General features: G+C 43.8%; 2 protein-coding genes and 1 long non-coding RNA gene across 5 annotated transcripts; 1 reads left to right on the plus strand and 2 right to left on the minus strand.

Moving 5' to 3' along the window:
- Nucleotides 1-82: 82 nt before the first annotated feature.
- LOC118248704 (uncharacterized) lies at nt 83-6,554 on the minus strand. The gene is made up of 4 exons (XR_004778830.1): nt 5,639-6,554; nt 2,236-5,528; nt 1,995-2,071; nt 83-1,857 (listed from the first exon to the last, which is right to left on the minus strand). It is a non-coding gene; the product is annotated as an uncharacterized LOC118248704 (long non-coding RNA).
- A 138-nt stretch (nt 6,555-6,692) lies between these two features.
- BBIP1 (BBSome interacting protein 1) lies at nt 6,693-9,367 on the plus strand. 2 transcript variants are annotated; one of them, XR_004778772.2, is made up of 4 exons: nt 6,693-6,856; nt 6,943-7,124; nt 8,887-9,004; nt 9,133-9,367. XR_004778772.2 is itself a non-coding variant. In XM_035547557.2 (3 exons), exons 1-2 carry the CDS (start codon nt 6,811-6,813, stop codon nt 7,098-7,100), a joined length of 204 nt encoding a protein of 67 aa, XP_035403450.1. In that variant the 5' UTR covers nt 6,693-6,810; the 3' UTR covers nt 7,101-7,124; nt 9,133-9,367. The 2 variants fall into 2 exon arrangements, 1 of the variants encoding a protein (XP_035403450.1); XM_035547557.2 differs by lacking the exon at nt 8,887-9,004.
- Nucleotides 7,468-24,547, minus strand: PDCD4 (programmed cell death 4). Of its 2 annotated transcripts, XM_035547555.2 has the most exons (14): nt 24,392-24,547; nt 24,061-24,194; nt 21,767-21,918; nt 20,415-20,511; nt 16,989-17,288; nt 16,335-16,429; nt 14,541-14,654; nt 14,084-14,305; nt 13,701-13,798; nt 12,389-12,503; nt 11,509-11,616; nt 10,351-10,461; nt 9,491-9,630; nt 7,468-8,209 (listed from the first exon to the last, which is right to left on the minus strand). In XM_035547555.2, the coding sequence occupies exons 4-14, from the start codon at nt 20,452-20,454 to the stop codon at nt 8,149-8,151; spliced, it is 1,404 nt and encodes a 467-aa protein (XP_035403448.1). In that variant the 5' UTR covers nt 20,455-20,511; nt 21,767-21,918; nt 24,061-24,194; nt 24,392-24,547; the 3' UTR covers nt 7,468-8,148. The 2 variants fall into 2 exon arrangements, with proteins under 2 accessions (XP_035403448.1, XP_035403449.1); XM_035547556.2 differs by lacking the exons at nt 24,061-24,194; nt 24,392-24,547 and adding an exon at nt 22,085-22,242.
- Between the last annotated feature and the right edge of the window lie 1,002 nt (nt 24,548-25,549).

Genomic DNA, 25,549 nt, shown 5'->3' on the forward strand with positions numbered 1-25,549 from the left:
CAGTTTATTCAGTGCAAGGGGAAACTGCAAATCCAACCGCCTATCAAGCAAGCTAATCTTCACTTACACAAACTGAGAGTCAACCAGTTCAAACAATTTATCTTTCAAAGTCAACACTACAAACAAGAGAAACAAGCACGAGCTTTTTCATTCACAACAGACAATAAACTGTATTTCTGTAGTGTAGATTTCTAGAAAGGATAGTATCGGCTGTTAGAAACTCCTACTTTTCTCTAGTGAAAGACACGGCAAATTAAAGGCTTCGGTTGTCTGTACTTTGAAAAAGGAGAGAGGCTGGAATGAAAACTCGCTTAAACTGAAACAGATGCTGATTATTCCAGCTCCAGTCAGGCTATCCATAAAGAAACCGACATTTCTTGACTTCATTTGATTCTTCTGCTACTTGCAGATCCATTTCTGACATCCCACCAGAAGCCAAAAGGACAAAGCAGGATCCAATAGGGCACGCTGTGCTGTAGTGGACAAGGCTGTGGGTCTGCAGCACCTGAACTGTGGTAGGCACTCTGCCTACCACTAACCCCCAGCATAAGTCCCAAAACTAGGGGGCAGGAGGGGATGGGTACTCACAAATCCAATTTAAAACTACAGAGGTTAAGCTCCATCCATAGTCAAAACGATAAGCCTCTGTTCAGGCACTCTGAATCATTCTGAAGAAATCACTTTTTCCATTGACCTCATAGGGACCCTGGGGAGTTGAGCTTTCCAAGGGAAAAGCCACTTCCTCCCCGGGAAAGTGCATTCGAGCCTGATGTGGCTGTGGGTTCCCCAGCTCCTCGCATGCCGCGCTTTGCTGTTGGGCTCCGATGCTGCGCGAGCACCGTAGGTCTGCGTGCCTGCAGGTGGTACATGGCATCTCCTGCCACTGTACCTGTTTCACTTGGCTCCCGCGTCTGACTTCTAAAACTGGCTGGCACCAATACCCTGGCTGAGCTTTCGTTTGCACTGCGTGTCGTTTCTTGCCTTCAAAGGTCCGTGAAGATTAGCACCAGGCTGACGGGTAGGGCACGGAATGCAGGAATGCGAGTGCGAAAGCCCGAGTTTTCCTCTGCCGAACTTCATAAAAGGCCAAGTCCTGCCTCTGCTCCACACAAAAGAGGGAGCAGACTTCACTTCCCCATTGTCCTCGGTGATCCTCCAGTCCCCCACAGGCACAATGGTGCGGCAGCGCAGCCTGTCCTTCAAAGCGAGAGCCTGGAGCCAAGCAGTTCTGGACTCTTATCATTTTCAGCCGATAAAGGTGTGAAGCCGAGGGAAAGAAGCTCTCGCAGAAGCCAAGAAAGGGGAAAGGTCTCAGGGAGTGGTGGCCCTGGGAAGGTCGAACATTTTATTACATGTTTTTCTTAAGAAGCAATCTTAAGAAAAACAACTCGGCTGTGTCCTAAAAGTGACTGGGAGTGGCAGCATATCCATGCTGAGCTGTGTAAAAAGCCAGCTGCCCCATGCCCAGGCAAGTATCACTGCCAGCAGGTTAACCAAGGCCAGAGGCAGCAGCAGTTTTACTTGGGATTACATCGTGTCAGGGCTGAAAGCTCTGCTGTCTGAAATGTGGAAGAAGATGAAGATCAGCAAGAACGGGAGAGTACCCAGAAAAACAAAACAAAACAAAAATCTACAACAACCTCTTCTCCCCTCAAAAAAACAAACAAAACCAACCTTAATTCACGTTCTCTCAAAGAGAAAGATTTTCTTTAAAAGGTATTTGGGAAGGGAAAATTGAGTTGGAATAAAATATGTGCCTGTTGGTCTTAATAGCTTCAGCTCTGCTATCTATTTTCTCTCCCTCTTCCAGACTGTCAGCAGGGACTGAGTGTTCTTCTGGAGCCAGGGATGGATTTCCTGAATGGTGACAAATAGCAGTAAAGCCTGAAGTCAATTCCACAGTGAAATCATTATATAAATTGCTCTTTCCTGCAGGAAAGAGATGGATGAAAAATAAAACAAATCAGAAAATAGTATGAAATGAGTAATCTTACGGTTATGGGAAGCCAAAAGCACAGCCCCAGAAACGATGCTGGCTCCGTCAGGCAGCTAGGCATTATACAGAGTACACCTGTGAATGAAAAGTTTGGTTGAGGATTTATGAAAAAAAAAAGAGCCCTGAAAGCTAGATCTATTCAAGCAGACAGTGATCTTCCAAAAGGACATCATGAAACTCCCTCTGCCTAGAGACAGGAAAACTAGTCCAGGGAGAGTGCCAGCAACCCTAATATTTACCGTTAGTGTAGGAGCACAGAGCTGCTTGATCCCGATCGTGTGTGCTAGGTGCTGTACAAAAAGGTTGCTCTGGTTCAGAGACGGAAGACTGAGAATAAGACCAGAAAAATGACGTGCGTTTATTTGCCGCAGACACGGGGAGCATGAGGAAAGGAAAGCAATCAACATGCTGCCAAGTTTTTTTATAGACCATACGGACAAGGAGAGTGTTGGAGAGATCTCTGCAAGATGATTTCTTTATTTCAACACACATTAATAACGGCTTTGTTGCAGGCTTGGAGGAAACAGAGAGGTGTTTAAAACTGTAAGAAGTGGGCAGTGGGACTGGTCAACACAGGCTGATCCCAGGACAGAGCTGATATCCCGGTAATAAGCTAAAACACATCAGTCGGGATGGGCTAGGGAAAGAAGGCTCTTGGAGATGAAGGTGTTTGGCATAGAAGAAAAGAGAGAGCTAGTAGCCAGAAAAGGAAGAGGTGGCACAGACAAAGTGACAGGCTAAGAACAATCCTGCATTGTGAGGACAAGGGCTTGGTTATTCGCGGGTTTTCTTTCCCCTTCTTGTTTCTCAAGGGGCAGAGCAGAGTTTGAAAGGAGAATAATACAATCATCTGACTGTGTTAAGAGATTTATGGCCCGAGTTTACCATGTGTTAAAATATTGATTCTGTTTCTAACATATGTTTTAGACATTTACATTACTTTTTTCTGCATAGAAGGCTGGCTTATGCGTACAAAAGCTGGGACTTCAAAGTAGGATCCAGTGATGCTGGGTAAATACAAAGTGACGTAAGCGAAGCGCAAGTCTCGGATTTTTTCCACTCAATTAAATAAAGATAGCAAGAGAGACACTAAGCAGTGTGTGGCAGTGAGAAGCTGGAATAATTAAACAATAATATGACAGACGGTGCATTTACGGGCAATTACAGCATGCCTCTGCTGGCACTCGAAGGCACCAGGCCAAAGACTTAAGCGATTCAAACCACACAAGTAGAGCGGTAACCTCCTGGAAATGCCAGCCTGGGCCTGGCAGCCCAGAGCGGGGCTTTTACGGAGCAGTAAGACAGGCAAGGGGCTCCGCTTTTACCGGGCGTTATGGCTAGAGAGAGAACAGAAAGAGCAGCCGACCAGAAAGCTGTTTCTGTGTCCCTTGGATAAGGCATTTCCAGGCACTTGTATGTACACAGCAGTGGAAGACAAACCTGCACGCTGAGCAAGGACGTCTCCTTCTTGAGGAACTCGGGAACAGCACCGCGTCACACAACAGATTTTAAATCGTTACATTCAGCAAACCGAACTAAAAGAAATTGCTCGTCTGTCAACTGCCTTCCAAAAACAAGGACTGGGTTAAACATCATGCTCTGAAGGCATTTGTGGTTCCCCCGGGGAGTCACCGAGGCTTTCTGCTCCCAGGACAGCAGCACCACCCTCCTCGTGCTTCCTGGACGGTGGGCTCTGTACCCTCCGGTACCACTCAGCAGCTCTGGGGGACAACGGCATGAAATCTACGCACCTGTACTTTTTGCAAGCACTTGTATGAATTATTTGACACACGTTAGCCAGGCTGATGCACTGCATTTCTGACCCCATCGGCACATGCAGAGGTGAGACAAGCTCTAAATGTTTAGAAAAGAAGAGAGAGAGCTGCCTGGAAAGCAAACACAGACAGGTGTTGTTAAAAGCATCTTAAACTGTCAACATAGCACTTACTTAAACTTAGCACTGAAAGATGGGCAATTCTCATGAAAGCAGTGATATTTTTAAACCCGCCGTGTCCGGAGTTACATGGCTATATGGGACTCTCAACCAGAGTTTTGTTTTTAAAGGACTCAATTCCAGACTTTCTTGTTGTATGAAAAAAAAAAAAAAGGAAAAGGCTCAAAAAACAGAATACAAATAAAAATCATTTAAAATGTATAAAGACAAAAAACAAGCCTTGTAAACAAATGGAACCGGCCATATTGCTTCACCTAAATGTTTTGGGTTCTTTTCTTCTACTTGGTAAGAGAAGATGTTTCTCAAGACTTAAAATAAATGTTGTTTTGTATCTGCAGGGCTTTCAGCAAGCGTCTGCCACGTTATGAAACTCTCCGGATTCCAGCAATGCACATCTCTGCTGCCTGCTGTACTCAGAATATCTGGGAGGAGGAGGAGGAAAACAAGCTTATCATTTATAAAATTATTGCTGGTTTTGTGGTTGTGAGGCTTTCTGCAGCATACAAGAATAACTTGTTTGCGACATCAGTAAAACGAGGATGGAACCTAGTGCGTTGTCCTTGTCTGGGGGAGTGCTCTCACACTGGCAAAGAAGGTCTTTTCCAACCAACCTTAATGATTCTACGATTTTATGATCTGAAGGCCGAGTCTCAGCACTTTAAAAAGCCGCACGCAGCGAGGGCACAACTTGAGACCTGGGTATCACCACACAGCCCTGCTCCGAGTTCCCCAGGCACCTGGGTGCCACCTATAACTATGCTTCCCTTTGCAGAATAAGACTGGGCCCCCCCATGTAACTGAAAAACTCACGTCTTGTGTTGTTGTTCTTCCAACAAAAGCAGAACTAGGTCCTATGTGCCGTGCTTTCCCCTGCTGCCGACTGTGGTTGTCACTACTCTAGTGAATGAACGCTGGCCTGACTCAAAGCTAAGCCCATCACTGCTTGTAAGGCACCTTGAAAAGTGTGACACCAAGCTTCAGACAATGCCCATGCCTCTCTACTCTCTCTCATCCAGTCCTTCCAGTCCTGCAGATGGCAACTGTGTTTTTTCCCCAATGGAAAAAAGGTGTCTTAAAAGCAGACTTACCAGAGACTGCTGAAAGCAATCCCCACAGCCACTCCTCTCTCAGTGCTATCAGCTTATAGACAGGCTGCCAAGCTGGCATTTGACTAGCTAAGAAAATGGATTTAGCATGAAGCCAGATTCCACTCCTCAGTCACTAAAACACTCAAGTAACAAACCGAGTTGGCCATTATCTCTTGTCACCAAGCAAACAAACCTCGCTGGCAGGAAAACTGTAATGGGAAAGTGATTCCCTACGTGACCGAGGGGGGTTCTGGTTGTTACCAATGCCAATCCTCACATAATGCTGGACTCCAGGTGGTCATCAACTCTGTCAAAATAACCATCTCGCAATTTAATTCCAACATCTGGCTTTCAGTTTATCTTCCGCTGCTCCGCAGGCCATATTTGTTACCACAGGAGTAACTGTTGGTTTTACAGTGCAAGACCTTCATTTGTAACTGGCCTTCTTTTCCACTCATTTCTAGCCAGTTGAGATGCTAGAAGGGTCAGTCTGAAAAATAAATAAATAAATAAATAAATGCATGAACAACCAAAATAAATAAATAAATACATACATAAACACACAAAGCCCATCGACACAAAAACAAAAAACAAACCTACCAAGTTACTAATCTGCAAACTGCACGTACTGTGTAAAATGTCCTGGTCTATGAACATCCACAATTTTCATAAATCAGTCTCCAGTCCCTTGTCCTTTCCTCTCCCAATCAGTAGGAAACGCTAATTGGCACACACCGACTAGCACAGCAGACAAAGGAGGCAGCTATTCCCACCAAAATCTGCGGGAACACTTCTGTGCACTTCAAAGGGCAGAGAAGGATGTCCCAAGCAAGCACGTCCATTTTATAGTCTCATCGATGCCAATCTTTTGACCTGCGAGTGGAATAAGTGAATCAGAGCACGGACGGGCCCGCTGCTGGGCTGTGCTGGCCCAAGCCAGCGGTGTTGTCTTTGGCCGGCTCCACAAAGGCAGGAAGCGAGGGACCCGTGCGCAGCGGCTGCAGGTTGCTGCGGGCCTCACACGGAGCGAGGGAGACTTGGAGTGGAAGCGGGCTACCTGAGGGACCACCAGCTTCCTACCGCAGGTTGCCTCAGAGGAAAAAGGAAACAGCGCTGGAACAATGCAGACGGGGGCTTTACATAACTGTCCGAGAGGGGCTGTTACTGGAAGCTGAAGTTAGCTGCAGACCCCAGAGGGGCTGGGATCCTGTGGCAGACAGGTCCGTGGTTCAGGAAGCTCGGGGCCGGCCGCACCAAGCCAGAGCGGAGAGGCACAGCTGGCCGAAAGCTGCTTTCACACTCATTTTCCTTCTGACTCGTGACTTATTGGGTTCATCCGCGGTTTTCCTCACAGTCCCTGGAGCAGGAGGCCAAAGAGAGCTCCCGGAATTTCAGAACAATTAAACGCAACTAAACAAGTCCCCACCGAGGCCGGGTCAGCAGGGTGCAGGCGTTCACCACAGACCCAACGCACAGCCCGGGGCGGGCAGGGCGCGGAGGCCATCCCGTAACGCCTACAAGGACCGGGCGGGGCCGGGGACGCGCACACACACTGGGCGGCCAGGTCAACCTCGGGGCACTACCCCAGGGCCTTGCTGCCGGCATTTCTGCCCGCGCGGCAAAGAACTACATTTCCCAGCATGCACTTCCCCAGCCCCGCCCCGCGGAGGACTACAACTCCCAGCATGCACTGAGGGAGAGGGCGCTCGGGCAGAGCGCGGCGCCGCGCGGTGCGCGCAGGGAGCTGTAGTTCTCCGTGCGGCGGGGGCGCCATGCCGGAGGGGAAGGCTGCGTTCCGCGAGGTGCTGCCCAAGCAAGGTAGGGGCGGCGGGCACGGCTCGGCTCGGCACGGCCCCAGCGCGCTGCCCGCCGCCGCTCACCGCCTGCCTGTCCCCCCCCCGCAGGGCAGCTCTCGGCGGAGGACGTCCCCGCCATGGTGCTGTGCAAGCCCAAGGTGCTGCCCCTCAAGTCGGTGGCGCTGGAGAAGCTGGAGGAGCTGCAGCGGGCCGCGGCCGAGGCGGCCGGGAGGGCCTCCGGGGGGGCGCCGGGCACGCAGCGCTAGCGCCGGGAGCCGCCGAGCCCCCAGGTAGGGCCCTAGGGACAGGGGCTGGGGGGGGCCGGGGAGCTGCGGCCTCCCTGGGCTCCTCGGCACGGGGGACAGGGCTGAAAGGGGGGCGGTGTCAAGTCTTACCCTTGGGACACTTCACTGTTCGGTATCCGGGACATAGCCCTGTCCTACGCAAGCCCCTTCTGTTTTAAAAACATTTTTTTTTAAGTTATTACCCTTAATTTAATTGCTTAGTCACTGCTCTTTTGCATATTCTAACTAGTAGTGTGATAGATGTACACCTTAACCACACACCCGTCGGAGATTTGAGCAGTTCAGTTTTAAAAAGACGTTTTAAAAAAAAGAAGGCAGAAAGCAGAGCTTCACAAAAAATACTTTTAATATGTTTTTACCAGAACGTTTCACTTTTCCAGTTACATAGAAAAAAACATATCGACCGGTTTGGTATGTGGTGGCTGGAACATCTAAAACCGACCTGCGTTTTGCCCCAGAACAGGTGAATTTGTCCCATGACCCAACTCCATTTTCTCGGGCTCTTTACAACAAAGAAATAGCTATTTTTTCCTCCCAAAGCACAGTATTTCTTCAGCAGCAATGAAAATGGGATCACAGCAGCTTAACTTGACCCTTCTATAAAGCTTTGTACAAACCAGTGATTTCATGACGAAGACACTGTCCTTGAAAGAAAGAGCGGCAGGCAAACATCGATGCAAACATGGAATGATTAGGTCAGAAACATGGCACTTATAAAAAGGTAGCTTATCTGAAGGCACCACCACAGCGGAGTGGCCAGTTGTTCTACTATATGCCCCCCCAAAAAAAGTTCTCTCTGAAATTTATAAAACTATTTTTAAAAAAATGATTTGTACCCAAAAGATGTGTTTTTAAAAAAATATGAACTGTGCTAAGCAACTCTTAGAATTCTGGTATACAATATATGTGCATACATATATACATACACACCAAAAAGCACGCGTGTCTGTATATATATAGATATCTCTTTTCCCTTTAAACTTCAGGCTTCAGGAGTCAGTTCCCACATTCAGTAGCTTTCTAGTTTAAGCCGGCCTCCATCGCCTTCGCTCACAAAACGCTTCCTGCCCCTGTAAGAAAGTACAAAGTATATTTTCAGGACGTTTACAGTAGCGTAATTTCTTTTTCTCATGTATCACTGTGAAGAATCTTCTCTTGATCTTGGGAGTCAAATACAAGGTGTAAAAGATTCAGCAAGATAAAGCTGACGATCACCCTTCAACTGCTGAAAATTCATCTGCATCTTACATCTCGGTTCATTTCTAGGAAGCTTTTCAAAATTTGCATTGTCAAGTACTTTCTGCTTTGCTTACCTTTTTATATTTATTTTTGTAATTCGTACTTGCAAAAAATGCTGGCTTGAAAGCCTAGAATTGGCTTTTTTCTACCCAAAACTGAAGTACAGAAGCCAAAAATGCCTCTCGGTATATTCATGAGAATTGAAGTATAATCAAGCTTTTGCTGCAGCGATGACTTTCAACCCTCCCACTCCCCAAGCCCACAAAACAGTTGGTATCAGGATACAGACTAACTCAGTATTAAGCCTGAAGTCCACACGTGGAGGCTGCTTTCAATAAAGTCACTAAACCTTCAAAACCTGATTGTTTTGCAAGCTGTCAAGATGCTTTAAGAAGGCTAACGAAACACCCAGACTGGAAAAGATCTAACAAGCAATATTCTCCATGTGTAAAATTGTGAATCATAGTTTTAACATCAAATTTAAATTTTTTACACACATTTCTCACAGGAAATGAAACTGACCAGTAAGGAGAGAAAAGAATACTGATGACCTGCAGTTCGAACAGACACTAACAAAACAAAAAGCACGATACAAAGCCCACGATGGGCAGATAGTAAAGGATCAGGTACGTGGGGCTTACACCACAGAAGTATCCCGGTTCCTTTTGAACAAAAAATTGGTTGTCTACTCCTAACTCTGTTAATGCTGTTTAGTACGTTTAAGCTATTTCTCAAGCTTTTTTTTTCCTTCCAGCTTTGCCTGCATGGATCGTTGTGCCATCTGACTCTTGCGTCTCAGTGATGCACTGCTCTCTGCCCAGGAAATCAGCAAAGCTGAGAGGAGAGGCGGGCCTTTGTCCTCCGCAGAGCAGACAGGCATGGTGCCTGGGATTCGACAGAGGCCCTGCTTTGCTCAAATATTTATCCCAGCCTCCACATAAAAGGTTTCACATTAGTGCAGCTTTTTAATAAATGGTTTCCCAGTCCAACCCTTTCTGTTCTTCCATCTTTCCTAGTTTCGGGTTCCAATCTTTAGTACCCGGGTCATGAAGATCCTGCTTTCTGTTACCTACAGCGGGGATAAAAAGCAGCCTCTCTAGTAAAACACGTACCTTGAAGGACAGAGGTCTCTCAGTGGTTTGGAGATGATTCCGGCCTGAAAGCATTCCTCTACAAACCGCTCCAGCACAGAATAGGAGTGTGGCACATCCAGGTTAATGTCGGGGATTTCACAGTAAACTCGTTCGTAGCCCTGCCGTGTAAGAACACAAATAATCATCTGGTTATTCTACGATTACATTATTTTAAAACACCCTTCTGCACTCAGAGAATGATTTTTGTGTAATTTCACGTATACTTCAGAGTTTCAACAAACTGAAAGCAGAGCGCCTGCAAATTAGTGGTAAAGCAAGGTATAATAGCAACCAATACCACGGTATTATGTAACTACCCATCTATATAAATACACTAGCTGAATTTGTAAGCTTCTTAAGAAGTCATGCATTCTGTACTATCTGGATTTCTGTGATAGCCAGGCTGCTTTTGCACAGGTAGTAACAGAAGGAAGAACATATACTTCTTGATTGTGAAGTTCACTGGATAAGAAAAGTAATTGTAAAAACATGTAGCTATATTACCTCATGCTAAATGATTACTTTTTATCATTTAATTGCATAAAATCAGTTGAAAATCTTTGAGTGAGGATTCAAATATTCTGTACCCCACAGCTGTCCAGAGAACTGCTGCTCAGAACTGCTTTGTACTCCTTCCAATACATGAGAAATAAGTATGAGGAAAATGACACGGTCTGTATGAGATAATGGCATTATCTGTATGGAATACAGAGTGACTGTGGAGGGAGGGGAGGAAAAAAGCAGAGTCAGCAATAGACTATAAATACTTCTTAAAAGCGGGTAAAAACTAAGCGAGTTTCTTAAGACCTTGCCCAGTATTCTGTAAATGCCACACTTACTCTTTTCATTTGGTCCACGGTGATGACAGAAGATCTCCAGAGAGATTTCAACAAATCCAGCATCATTTTAAAGGTCTTTTCTCCAGTTGACTCCAAAACCATCACAATTGCCTAAAACAAATCATGCAAGCATTTTAACTAAAAAGAAAATAGTGGTTCAAGTACACATGTAAGCACATGAAGTACAAAATGCAATGAACGCGTTACTGTGCATTTTCTGGGGAGACAAGTCCATTTGTTACAAGCAGGCACAACTCCAGTGTATTATTATTTGAAAAGAAAGACTGATGAAAAGTTATTTGCACAAAGATAAAAGGTATTAAAAAAAACAGAAAGGACTAGACAGAGTGAAGAATATTTCCTGGTTTGAGAGGTACGTGGCTGTACCCATATAGTTGCTGCAGCACAGACGAATTTTGTATCTGTGATTTTTGTATCTAGGACTTCAGAGGAAAATGTACAACTTTACAATTTACCAGTCTCCACAAACCCCATCAACCAAGAGGTATCTGTTTTCCTATCCTAAAAGGATTTTCTAAAAGGTGTCAATTTATTGAAAAGTAAATGTTGTAGTTTGTGGGCGTTTCGCCTTACTGGTAAACAACCACTTCCCAGTTTGGCAGGTAAGTACAATTCAGAGCAGTCACCTTACACATAAAGATCCTTCTCTCATATAGTCTGGTTCTAAAACATCTCAAAGCTTTTTACAGATGTACTAGAAGGAACAATTCCACCCTAAAGAGAAAACTTCATAACTTAACAGAAATAGGGAACACCCATTAGAATACTCAGATGTCTAAAATCTGTTGTAGTACGCAATTAAAACAAATCAACACCAATACAAACTATGGCTTTTTGCTGCTATTCCTCAGCAGAAAATAAGCTGACCTCTTATTTTTCAGAGATCTGTAATAATCTGAACACAACGAACAAAATTTAACTCTGGATCTTCCCAGAGAGACCAGAAACTTACTTCTTGCACAACGTACACATAAATGAGCACATAAACCATTAGCTTTACATGAAATAATTTAGTTATTTAAGTAACATCAGAACTTGCAACCTCAGCTTCAAATTCCAGTTACGTTATATGCATGCCCACATCAAAACAAAATCTCTTGGCTTTACTGGCAGTCAAAGGGACTGATTTCTCCTTACTTCATACACAAGTTCATGGTGAAAATGGGGTACTTCCAGTTCCTGAAGGCAACGTTCAGCTTCCAGTACATCTCCGGAAAGCAAATACTCTTTCAGCAGCATATCAATCTATTGAATTTTAAAACAAAACAAAAACAACACTAATTAGATACAAGATTTAAAACCTGTCAACTGTTTTGATGATGATGTTTTTTCATGCTCTATAATCAACCTGGCAGCAAGTTAGTTCCTGAAACTTGCAGCTAGTGTTTTTATAAATGTAATTAAATTGAGACCTGAAACACAATGTAAGCCAAATACCTGCCCATAGTGTAATACAGATATGCAAGCACATTGTGTTGTAAGATAGCTATGGAAATTTATCTTCTCCCCTGAGCCCGTCACCTGCTACACTCACAACCCAGAAATTACAATGTGACTGTTTCCTTTAAACCTCCCTGCTTCATAGCACAGACCGCCAAGCTTCCCTGTTTCTGCCTCCTCCCTCTTTTTTGAGTTATTACTGTGCTTTTAATCACTGATGCCCAAAAGATAGGTTAGTTTAGCCAGTTTCATGTTGGCTCCTCTATTACTTCACCATTTTGTACTGTAAACTCCTAAAAGGTAAGTGCTTAAAATTTTGCTTAAAGTAAGAATAGGTGTAGTCTTGCAAGCAAGAATATTAACTAGTATGTTCCCACCACTGACCACCACGGACATCCATTTCCATCCACAAAGTGATCTACGTTAGTTTTTAAAACCTACTTTGTATAAAAAAAAATAAACAACACTCGAGACATCATTTTGCTGTGGGCTGTATGCATCTCTTTACTCCATCCCAAACAATGTAAGCTTAGACAAACAGTAAACTCTGGAGAGAAGTTTTGTAGAAATCAGGTACCTCTTTAACAAGGTGTTTCACAGACTGCTGGCCACCTCCTGACCCCCACACGTTGTCTATACGCTTTCCACCCTTTGTCACACTCAGCAACACAGTGGCTCTGTCCAGAGCCGCCCTAGAAAGAGAAATTCAAATTTTAGTAAATTTTCATAATAATTCTCTAAAAGACATCTGTAGCATCTACACCCTCACCCCCTGCCATTCTTCTCTGACCAAAGTGATCCTATGTCTGGGAAAAGGTCAGGTTCAGTAACTTCATGTGGCCTTCTGGATCAAGAAGCCAGCAAGAGAACCCTTCCTGTGCTCTCCTTCTGCCACCCTTACACTTTTGGTTATGCTGTGCCCCGGACAGGGAACAATCCTGCACCGGTAGTACATCTGCGTCATCAATGCAGAACCTGAAACAGTCTCACAAGAAAGAACTTAATAGTTTCTTTTGTAGAGAGGAATTGTATCTGGGCTCCTCCAAAAATGCAGGTTACCATGTGTATCTCAAAACAAGAGGCTTGAGCTGCTTCCGTGCTGAAAAGTGGCTTTTGTACTGAAATGTTTTCTGTTAAAAGAATTGTGAAACCTTTGGAATTAAGCCAATACAGCACTTCAGAAGGCAAATACGTAGTTGCAAAGATGTTGTGAACTAGGGAAGTTTGTCGGTTCATTGAAAAAAAACAATGGAAAAAAAAGCTCCAGTTAAGCACCATTAGAAGTTGTATGAGTTTAGCATCTCAGTAGCAAGCCTGAAAGCCACTTATGGGGAAAAAATTAAAAATGCATGGCTAGTTATTAAAATGCCCCTCTTTGCTCAGAGATTGCTCCTTCAAACTTCCTACCCTGAAACTGAAAACAATTCCATTTATTGATAAATAAAATGTTACAGAGGAAGTCTAGGAAAGCACTACACAAACCGTTTTTGAGGCAAAACACTTGATCTTGTGTATTTCACCATGTATTTACAGCAGCTGTCCTGATGCTATTAGTCTTTAGTTGCATTAAAGCTTTTTCTCTATGTAAGACATAACCGATAGTCACTTCTAGTTTCAGCTGGGGTTATCCCCCCCAAAACATAAGCCAGACAACAAACCTGACAAGTTGAACTCCAGTGCATCAAATATAGTTTTAAGGCACTTTCAGTATTTCTCCTCCGACCTCAGCAATTCTGGATTTTGTTGTTGCAGATGTGGGGTTTTGATAGTTTGAAATTAGAAAAGCAATTACAGAACCACATGGTTCATCCTGAAGCCCCGTATTCCTGATTTCCTCCTTAGGCATTTGGAATAGAAAAAACTGTTGCTACAGAAAGCAAGAAACTTACCGAGCTTGGATGCAATCCACAGTGCCTTTGTAGCCGTCTATGTAAGTACTGCTTAAAATCCCATCTCCAACAGCTCTAGCAATAAACTGCCCCACCAACTATAAAAAAACAGAAGCATTTTTTAAATAAACCTTGAATTTCAAAACGGTTTTAAGTAGAAAGTTATAACACACATTTGGTTTTCAGATTTTATTTAAATGAGACAGCTCAATTAAAAAAAAAAAAAAAACAGCCTGGGAAACTGGATAGGGGATTACATACAACAGGATAATCTATAGCTGTTTTTCAAACTGCAGAGCCTTGTTTCGATTTGCTTGATCAATTTTAGCCATAATTTAAAAGGAAAAGGTTTTGACTACTACCACAAAAATTTGCAGATATACCTGGGGTGCCCTGGGAGAATCCAACACCAATTCAGGTAGATCTTTAAGCAGTCTGTCAAATGATTTTTCCACATCAGTTTTGCTTACTACTGTCCCGCAAAGGTCGGAGATAAGCTTAGATGTCATTTCCCTGTGACTAGCCTTCCCCTCTAGCGCCAAGGAAACAGCCAGCACTGGCACGCTGTATTTCATTTCACCGAGGTTTAGATCCTTCAGCATCTCCTGAATAAGATTTGAAAAACAAAACAGCTTAACATTTCATCATTTTAATATTAAATGTATATTATAAACAAATATGTATACACACGTACACGTACGCTTCTGCGTATGTAATAAATAAAACTGCTTAGCTATTTTTACTGCACATTTCTTGCCAACACTCATTTACAGCTGGCAGTTGGATTCCTTTGTGCGCTACAGGTTTGCCCCCTAAAGTAAATAAAGGCATGTGACATACCGAAACCTCGTTAGTATCTCCGTGTTCAAAATATTCCTGTATGATCGGTGTTAGAGTTTTTTCAAACGCTCTTTCATCCAGAGGTAGAACTACTGTTTCGTAGACACAGTTCTCCTATTTCAAAAGAAACAAAAGCATAAACTCTTCTGTAAACAGTAGTCACTTCTTAAATCTTCAGCAGCGTTAATAGTATCAAAAAACACCTTCTACATCCCTAATGCTTTAGTCTTGGTAGTAAATATTCTACCAGAAAACATCAGATTATGTCTGATTAAGTGTGGATAAGGCTGGCTAAATGTCACGTTTCTTATATTTTGAATTTACTTTCAATGACAGAAAATAGTTCAAACTCTGTCACTGGATTTCTGCTGACACCACACGAACACAGAGATCAAGTACCTATGTACTCAAGGGAGGGTGACAGAAACTCCTGTTAAAGCCCAGCTGAGTTATCTGTGCTGCAACAGAAGATTTAACTTCTAGCAGCCTTCCCTGCAATGGCACTTCTGTCCCTGACAGCACAACAACAAGCCTGCCTGTTTTCCCTCTTCCCTGGAGGGACTTTGTGATCAAACAGGTGATAGCATGACAGAGAAAGGCATTTTCAGAACATTTGTGAGCGAAGATATTCCCTAAAGAGAAAAAGGAATCACACAGCAGCTGCCTCCTGTATAATCTGGTCCTGAAGAGTTCTAGTACTGCCAGATCTCCCCACCGCAATTCAGTTCCTCACAGACTACAGAAGTAATACTCAGAGCAATACTAGAGATCAAAGCAATATTTAAAAAAAAAAAAAAAAAAAAAAGAGAAGCTTCCAACTAATATTTATCAAAAGGAAGTTTTCCATGGTCAAGAATTCCAGCAGAAGGCCAAAAGCCTGTTTTCCTATCGCATCAGACTATGTTTACAAAAAGCTAAGCATGCAGGTATTCCTTGGAATATTAATTCTTCATAAAACTTCATGTTATGGAATCATCGGGTTCATTTTCAATAGCCACGTCTGCTAATGTCAGTGTTGAATTGCAGGAAGAAATGATTCTGAAAGCAGGTTCTGACATACCGAGATAGCATCGCCTCAGCAGCTATGGCTACAACAAGCAACCTCTGCTCAACGGATTCCTCCACCACTCTGGGGATGTTACACACACCTTACTTATGGTCTCACAAATGTATTCGTCACAGAGACCTCAGAAATCCCTGCCTGTAACCTGTGTTTCTCTTCCTCAGCGATTTAACTTGATACAGCACTATTTGCCCAACGAGCTTTCCATTTTTCTCCCCTGATAATATGGCTGTAAGGCACACTGTTCCACAACATATCCTAAACAAATACGGAGCAGATACAAGAAATGGGTATCTTGGGAATATTAGGAAGAGAAATATAAGGAAGAGAAAAATCCCTAACGGATACTGTCACAGACTAAATTCCTACCTTAAAAATCAGCGTGGCATTTTTAACATGGTGCTTGCTTGCAATTTAGAGCAGCGTTGCAACATTCACCTCCATGGGAACAAGCAGTGAAAGAACACACCTGGGAAAACCACGCTGCCTCGTCAGACACAGAAGGAAGGCTTAGGTGTAAAATCTATAATGTTACACTGCCACACGTCTACATCAGACACCTTTAGCTAGCCAATAATCCATTACTGAACATAAAAACGAGCATTTAGTACAGCCAGTCCAACACCTGCATCACTTGTGAGGTTAAACTTTCATTAATATAAGCATCACAGCAATTGTAATTAATAAAGGAAATCAAAACAAGCATTGTGCAAGGAAATTATTTGCCCTACCTGGTCATCATCATAATTAGGATCCTTAATATCTACTTCTTCTACATCATACACTTGACCTGGTGTTCCCCAAACTCCTTTACCACCTGCTCCACCTGGCGAAATAGAGGACAGTAAGCAAGGGCAGCCCGTTTACATGCAGTACTTTCAGTTCGACCCAATATTCTTTGGCCCAACATGTGCTTGTGGCCACCTCCTGACTCCAGCCACACTTGCTGAAAAGGGCAGAAGTGTCTCTCTGACACGTTCCCACTTCAGCAACTAGTCTTTTCATTACTTTCCAGTAAGACACTAGAAGAATAAAACCGCGTAAGAATTACTGAAGTTTGAAACAACTGTACTTTTGAATATAGCCATGCTTTCAGTTTACATTAGTAACAGTCCTGTGAACCACCTCAACCCCAAATAGTTCCAGTTTGTCTTCAATTTACTATTAAACGATACCTAACTCAAAGACCCAAGTCACTTAATGATACACAGAAATTTTTGACATAAGATTCCACCTACTATTAGCTCCTATCACCACCTACTAACTAAACAAAACAAATGCCTGCACAGACTGTGGGCTATGAGCATGGTTCTCAATGACAACAAAATCCCTATGTTCTTGACAGAATCGTCATCACAGTGCTGTCTTCACTAAGCTACACCAACCTTTCTTTGGCAGACCCCTTCCCTTTCCGGACCGGGACCGCCTATCCAGGAGTTTCCCCTTTGGGCTCGTTGGAATGACAACTCCAGTCTTCTGTGTCTCTCCATTCTCGCTGACAGAGTCTCCTCGCCCAGAATCTCTAGAAGAATTTTTCCTCAACCGTCTCTTGGCTTTAGCGTTTATTTTGGCTTCAGTAATTGAAGTTGCAGGAATCCAATTTCCATTGATTTCAGTCTTTCGTTCGTCAGACCCACCATTTTCTTCATCACCGGAAAACGGAGCATCACTTAGATTCTCAAGTTCTTAAAAAGGAAGCAAAGTGGAAATTTTGTTACTGTTTTAAACTGTTTTACATTAAAATACCAAAATGTTGCATTTAAAACGGATTACAGCATTTAATAGCACTCATATTCAACAGGCAAACGGTGGTGTTTTATTTAAATATATCCACACATCACAGTAATAAGGAGTTCCTTATCCCCCTCCACATACTACCCACAATCTAAACAGAGCATATGTCAAGAGACAGACAGCAAATGAATAAACCATTTATAAACAGGTAAACCGCAAAGAGTTCCACCCTTGTTAAACAATCTATCAGAATTCCTTAGCGCAGATCTAGGTGCCCAGTTATCACCCCACCCACTCATCGCCTGACTTGGAAACAAACAGAACTGCCAGTGCAGTAAATTCTGTAAGAACTCAGCAACGTTAACAGAATAATCACCGAAGTGAAATTAATTTCCTACATCATCAAGCAACATTCTTCTCATTCACGGAATTTCAAACAGAGCTTACCATCTGGAAAAACCAATGATTTACACTTGACAGAATACAAGAATGAGATCACTGATTTCTGTTTTTAAAGGTATGAAAAAAGTGCAGTTTAATACAAAATCTGGAGAGGTTAGTAACAAAAACTCAGAATAAAGTATTTTGAAACGATGTGATCTCTCTTCTTTAGGGATTGTTCCTTACTGTGGGGTAGGTCAAGACTTTTTCTAAAAATTACCATGTTTTTTTCCCAGTACAAAAATATGTAATAGGTAACTAGCCTTGTTTCCTTTTAAAACACCCTCTGTACAATGAAAAAAGCCCTCTCACAACGTAAGGATCCAAAAATATCTCAGAGCATTGAGAGGTGCAATAATTTCACTGAATTCCACAATTTTCTCAAGTTAGATACAAATTTTAAATGTGCATTAAAGTCTTATATTTCAGAGAGTTAGACTCTCCCCCACATGAACTCTATGGTCCAGCAGAATGTTTTGTTTTCTGCGAAAGCCCCTGTAATATTTTCTTCCCCCTCTTCTTCCTTCTTTTCTTGCAGTCAGTTGAGTCTCACAGCCACAACCTACAGCCCCAACCCCAGGATGTACACTGATGAGGCACACAGAAGAAGCTGCTTTTCCAGCTGTGCCAAACCTGCTTTACAGAAAAGTTCGCAGCCCTAAACCCAGAACATGAAGAATATTTTAAACTTCTATTTGAACGTAGCCAAATATGTTAGTTTACCATTCCAATACATTCTAATTCAAAATGTTCATTTGGCAATAGTTCTCAGAACGGTATTTTTTTTTCAATTCAAAACAAGCTCATGAAAATGTTTTGAAAGCAAAGTGCACTAATAAAATATTTCCAACCTCAAAGTATTTACTCATATCAAAGAGGATACTGCACCACAAAATGAAGAAATCCTGACGCAACTGCCTCCTTCATGATCAAAGAAACAACATTTAGATATTAGTGCTCACAGATGTGAATGCTATAGCTGAACAATAATGCAGTCATTCCCATATAAGCTTCATCTTTCCACTCATTACTCCCACAAAAGCATTCCCTTTATGCTTGCAGCAAGCTAAAAAAAGAAAAGCATCCATTATGTACAGAAAAGAATTCCCACAACAAGCATTCTCTACTTTATAATATTTTAATACCACATTGAAAGATTTGCATAAAGCTAGCAGAGGGCAAAAAAGCAAAACTGAACAGGTTTCCTTCCTTCTATTCCCCAGGGAGATCTCGTCAGCAGAACCAGCTCGTCTCAGATAACTGAATTAAGATTCTGCACCATGCCCAGTCTGCCATGAATTTCTCCAGTTTAGACCTGCAACCAGGCTATACAGGATCTACACTCTTCAATGACCACTTATTTCTCCCTGTTTTCAAAGAAAATGGTCAACAAGTAATTAACACAAGTCAATCATGACTTTGGCTACTAAGGAAAAAGGGGGAGACTACAGTGTAGCCTCTACACAGTCCCAATCTCAGGTTCGAGTCTAAATTTAATCATCCCCAGGAAACGTCCAACCCATAAGACTCAGTATTTCACGCTGCATTACTGATTTCTTACTACATTTTTTTTTATTTTTATGTAACACCACGTAAGTTCCATCTGTAGCCTTTCTCCACAATACTATGACCTACTGGCCCTCCACTATTAGTCACCTAGTTAGGTTAAAAAAAAAAAAAAAGATTAAAGTTAAACTAGCTTTGAACAATTTTATAAAATAAAACTCTTTCATTAGAAGTACACAAAAATGACGTGGATCTTTTCAACGTCTCATTTTTACATCACATATACAAGCAGGAACAGCATCCTATAAACTTTAAGACTTTGCTTACCATATATTAAAAAGTTATCCAAATTGATCTAATTAACCTGCTATTAAGCCTAGCAGGCATAGTTGAAACCTGTGCTTTTATGGCACTACTACTAGACAAAAAGAACATTCAGCAAATACTTACCTACCTACAAGTTTCACTTGACCAAATTAGATCAATTTAGCTATCTCGCAGCTTCCCATCTATTATCCAAATGTCATTCTAAAATGCTGAGAAGCAATGCATCTTATGCAGTGAACTAATTCAGGCTTGAAGTAAGAGTTCGTATGGAGAATGCTGCCACTTCAACTGCATTACATACCATCTATGATATAGATGTAATTTTTTTTTCTGAAAAACATCAAAAACCTACAAAACTAATTGATATAAGAAGGTTGGTACAGATCATCACAACTTTGGAAGACACATAAAACAACATGAAACTGCATTACTTTGACTAAGCATGATAAAATGTGCTTGCAATATGGACAAAGCTGTCAATTTCAAGGCAGTTTCACACCTGCACTACCGAAAAATCAGATGACAGAGTCGAAAGTCACTACTTACTAACTTATGGGAGAAATGTTATATTCGTTATTATTTTCAGAGAAGCTTCAAAATAAACATAATCAAGCAGGATACTGTAATACACACTTGAAAGAAATACCCTTTTAAAAAAACTTCAACACATTCTGTAAATATGTGATGAAGTTTTTTTCTTAAAGCAGTAGTGTTAAAAATTAACAGGCAATACGATTTACAACAGAGAACACTTTAGGTCAGCTAAGCAAATATAAGTAAAAGGTACTGAACCTATTACTTACCTGTTGTGTTAACATAAACGTGCTCCTTTTCTATTTCCATAGCTGCTTAACAGAAACGACTGTGAAATGTAAAGTCTCAAAGCTTTCCCTTCAGGGCCTAAACAGAAAAGGAGAAGCCCAGGTGAAGAAAAGCACTAGACTAAATCCGAAAGGAGTACAGAGCTGTAAAGGCTTCACTTACAAAATATGTTGAAGTTATACCTAACTACCAGTAGCCACTAAAAAATTCCTGAGAAGGTAAAAGATGTAACATGAGACAGCACCACCCTTAAACACATCTATCTAAGCCTTTATGTCTCAGCAGTTGTCAGTTCTGCTGCTTATATAGGAGGAACCAGGATAAAAACCGTTATGTTAAGGGTAGAAGCCCTCTGTATGCAGCCTTTTTAAGTTGATAAGTCACCTCTATCAAACTAGGACCATCCACTTCTGCAGAGCAGTTATCTACACAAGCACACAATATCAATGTAATAATTGCATCCACAAGAGAAATGTTCTTCAGGTTGAACTATACTGATAAAATGGTACCACTTTATCAAATTCAGACAAATCTTTAAAAAACAAGACATTTTTTGTTCCTCCCCTCAAGGACACAGTCTTTATATTTGAACGTATGTGTGTATGTACAACTGTCAAACTTTCTGTGCCAATCAGCAAGGGGTAAGTTTGAACATTTCACCTTTTTTGTTACTCTCTCTTTTCCTAGCAGCTGCTATTCCACAAATCACCACAGGTCACTGTGAAAGAGCTCATCCATCTTCCCTTTATCTACACAAAATTAAAGCAGCCTCACAACTCCCCATACACTTTTTTACCTCTGAGATTTTCACAAATCACTTTGTAGCGCTGTGACTATTACCAGCATGTGTCTGTCCCATGAGAATACTTTCTCACCTGTCGCTGCCCTGAAAACAGCTTACCGTTGAGCGGCAAGATTGTGACACCAAACGGCATCGCTCCCTTCCGCTTTTCTTCTTTCCTTGTTTTCCCCTCCTATGCCCACTTTCCTACCACAGACCTATCAACTGCAAATGATTCATCACAGAGCGCTGACAGGAAAGGAACTAAAGGGTTAGGGCACAGGGTATCAAACTGCCGTGACCTTGTTATTTCCTAACGTCCATCCCAACAGTTAATTTAATGCAATACACAGTCCTCCCTGTCCCCACACCATTTTTAATCATTGAACATCCCGAATATCCCGCGTTGGAAGGGACCCATAAGGATCATCGAGTCCAACCGCTGGCACCACACAGGTCCACCCAAAAATTCAGACCACTGAATTTTGCTTAACGTTTGCTTAATTCAGACACGTTTGCTTAATGTTTTAAGCCAACGTTTCCCCGAGTTACCTCAAGCAGTCATCCAGCAGCTCCCGAGCGTTCCCAGGTACCGCTGGCCGCAAGCCTTGCTGTGTGGGTCCCGGTGCAATGGGTCTACACGAACCGCCCGGCGAGCACAGCTGGGTGCCTCCCAGCGGGACGTCCCATCAGCTGGCGCACCTCTTTGAAAAAGCAGACAAAACCCCGTATTCAGCACCAATTAAGAGAAAGGCATCATTTATAACAGAGCTCTAGGTTTTAGGTGGGATAATACGTTTCCGTTACAGAGCCCTGGCTGGAACTCCCCACACAGGGCAGCAGGACGCGCACCACCCCCACGGCTCTCACCTCAGGGGAGCCCCCCCGGGGCCCGCCGGGCCGGGCGCCTCCCCTCAGCCCTCAGCCCGGAGCGGGACCGTTAGGGGCGGGGCGGGGCGGGGCGGGGCTGGGCTCGGCTCGGCTCGGTTCGGTTCGGTTCGGCTCCGTTCGGCCCCGCTCGGCTCGGCCGGGCCCCGCCCCCCGGCCCCGCTTGTTTTGGTTTTCTTCCCCCCAGCGACACGGCCGCGAGCGGCGCCGCCGATTGGCTGGCTCCCGCCCGCCGCCTCGGCCAATCAGCGGGCGGGACTGGCTGGGGAGTTGGGGGGGAGTTCGGCCCGCTGGGCAGAGAAGGGAGAGGAGGGGGGCGAGACCATGTGGGGCGGGGGGAGCGGGACTGAGCCACTAGGGCGGGGAGAGGGGACGCTGCTGGGCAGTGCGGCCTGTACCTACACCCCTGCAGTCCTACACCACTACAGCCCTACGCCCTACAGCCCTACACACCTACACCCTCACCCAGCCCCAAACCTCCACCTTCCAGCCTTATGTGCAGGTTTTACATGGACGCAGCCTCACAGCCTGTCCCCCCCAGACCCACACACGGCCCCGCTGGGGGGTTTCTGCCTTGGAGGTTTTTCAGCTTCCACAGAGAATCCCCCTCAGCTCATACCCTATGAGCTGGCTTTTACGCTGTTTTTACATAAATGCCCTATGAGCTGAGTTTTATGGGGTTGTTACATACTATTCCAGCGGAATTCTGCTCGAAATCGGTGTGGTTTTGAGTGAGTTAAAAGCCAGGCTTCCCTTGTGTAAGAGGCTCTGAATTCATTTGTTGGCCCAGCTCCACATGAATCATCAGAAGTAGGGTTAAGAATCAAAACAACAGTGATCTGGTAAAAGAGCGTGCGGCGTGATTGCTGTGTTTCTAGTGATAAATGCTGCTCCCACCGGGCAAAGGACAGGAAGAAAATCTTTCTTGTTCCTGAAGGCTCCAGGTTCCAGGCATTTTTTTCCAGGCATTTTCAAGTCAGGACAGTTTCACATGCTCACACAAGGCTTTTTTCATAAGCAACCCAGAAGCAGCCTCCAACTATGTTGTTCCCCCCCATCAATCAAAAAATAATTTCTAGTTTGCTCTTTCACCCTAACCGAGTAGTACATACCACTACAGCTCGGAAATCTGGAAAATAATCTCTATCCATTAGCCAAGATCAGGGAATTCAGCTTTCCCTGCAGCAAGACAGGAGAAGAACTTGAAAGAGATTGTGCAGGTAGGAGAAAGGAGGTGGCCGAGAAAGCATTCTGAGACAGTGACAAGAAGGTGCCACAAAACACATCAGTGCACCATGGCAATTGCTACTAACTGGTGTAAAGCATTGCAGAAAACTTGGGGGGAGGATTTTTCTGGTTAAATTTTGGACTGGGTCACTTCCAAGAGGCCCAAAAGCAGGGTGATTAAAGCAAAAGAAGATGAACACTCCTGAACCAACCAGCACACCTCCAGACAAGAAAACAGCGTGGTTTTCCTTTCTTCTGCTGCATGTCACTGTTAGCAGCCCAGTTATCAACCACTGAAAATCTCGTCTAGATTTGACTGTCCATACTTTCTGATTTCTAAGACACTGTGACATGAAAACGACTGATGTGCATGCAAGATTATTTGTATTTTCCCACTGTTATCTACCAGCTTACTAAAAGATATCACCATTTTGCCTTCCTAGCCTCAAAACCTTAATATTGAACAGACAGAGCCAATCACATATGAATCTCTGAGCTGCAGAGAGCTGCTTGCTCCCTCCCTGCCTCCATCCCCCAGCTGTATTAATGGCCAACATACCTCCCAAATCCCCCTCGAAACAAGACGGCAGAAAACCCTCCCTCCTGCCCATGCATCGCTCAGACCAAACTCAGTTTTTCTTAGGGAAAAAAAAAAAAAAAAAAAAGAAAACAGAACAAAAAAAGCCTTTCTGAGCATCTGTGGGCAGCCCACAGCTGCGACGCGAGGTTACCTGTGCCAGGAGGTCCGCCACACCGTGCCACACCGTGTCACACCGTGTCACGCCGTGTCACGCCGTGTCACGCCGTGCCACGCTGTGTGGGGAGCCGCTGGGAGCCCCTGCTGCCCTCCACCTGGAGCAGAGTGCTGGAAGAGAGGCAAGCAGGTCACTTCCCAGCTCTCTTCCTCCCTTAGCGCCTGCTGGGTTGTTTTCAAACTCTCCCCTCCCTTTCTCGCTCGCTGGCCAAGCCCTCCCATAACACCCAGGGGAGGAAACCATTGGCTGAAGTTCCCCAAAACGCGTGGAGCAGCCCTTCCCAAGCCAGGGTCCAGAGCACACGCACCCGCGTGGGCGTGCTGCCGGCCTTTGCTTTTCATCCCGCCGTGGCTCGCGTTGGCCATCGGCCCTCCCGCGCCGCAGAGAGCAGCAGAAAGCTGAGAGGTTGCCTTTCGTTAAACGCATTGCAGGGCATTTTCTTTGCGCTGCCCACTGCGGATTTCTGAGAGTTTTACTTTCTGTTCTAAGCGTTTTCAAAAGGCAGCGTCTGCGATCTCTAAACCTCAGCGGTTCTGTTTGATCACAATCTAGTCTGTTGCAGTGTCACTTAAAATATAGATTTCTATCCATAACGCAGACAGCAAAAATATATCGTATCTGCTAAATCAATCTGCTCTGTTCAGTTCCCTGTCTCTTGGCCTTCTGGTTTCTTTGCCTTCAATGCACTTTTTATTTTGTGTCTTCTGCATGGGCTTTAAGGTGCCTTCATAAAATGAACTGCAAGCACAGCACTCCCATTCCTCACCAGTCAGCGTCAGCTCCGGGTTGAAAGGATGCTAAAGCACGCCTTTGCTTTTTTAATGCTCGGTAATTAGATTTGCTTTTGAACATCCTCCTGCAGCCCCGTGTGTGAGCTGGGACAGGGCTGCCCTGCATCTGCAGCACCTGCTGGAGACGGGCACCTCTGGGAGGTGCAGGGGAATACGCTCACGTTTGTCTGAGTGTGGAAACTCAAGAGTCACTAGCTGAGATGTCTTCGGACAAACACTTTCCCAAACCACAGCTTGCCTGTGTATTGTGACTTGTGCACCCTGACAGTGCACAAAACCCATCCCTGTTCGTGTTTCTGAGTGCACCCTCCTGGCATACACGCTAGGTTTGGGTTTGCATTGTAAAACTGTTCCAGGCATGTCTCCTCTGTGTTACAGTTGTCATCTGTTCATTCTTGCCTTAACAAAGATGATCATGCCTCTGAAAAGACACTTTACAAGAAAGGGCTGAACTTGTGAAATGTGCAGAAAAAGGGAGCCCTTGATTTGCCTGTAAAGACTTCCAGACAGTGAGTTCATTTAAAAACTAACAACCAGAAACATGTAATACTGTCCTTACCTCAGCATAATTGTCCTTTTTTTACTGGTTTACTGTGGGAGAAAATCTTAGGGAGCCACTTATTACAACAAGGTGTGTTATTGTCTTGTAATTATTATTTGACAAGCTGAGGTCT

Source organism: Cygnus atratus, chromosome 7 (assembly GCF_013377495.2).
Source record: "Cygnus atratus isolate AKBS03 ecotype Queensland, Australia chromosome 7, CAtr_DNAZoo_HiC_assembly, whole genome shotgun sequence".
Lineage (NCBI taxonomy): Eukaryota > Metazoa > Chordata > Aves > Anseriformes > Anatidae > Cygnus > Cygnus atratus.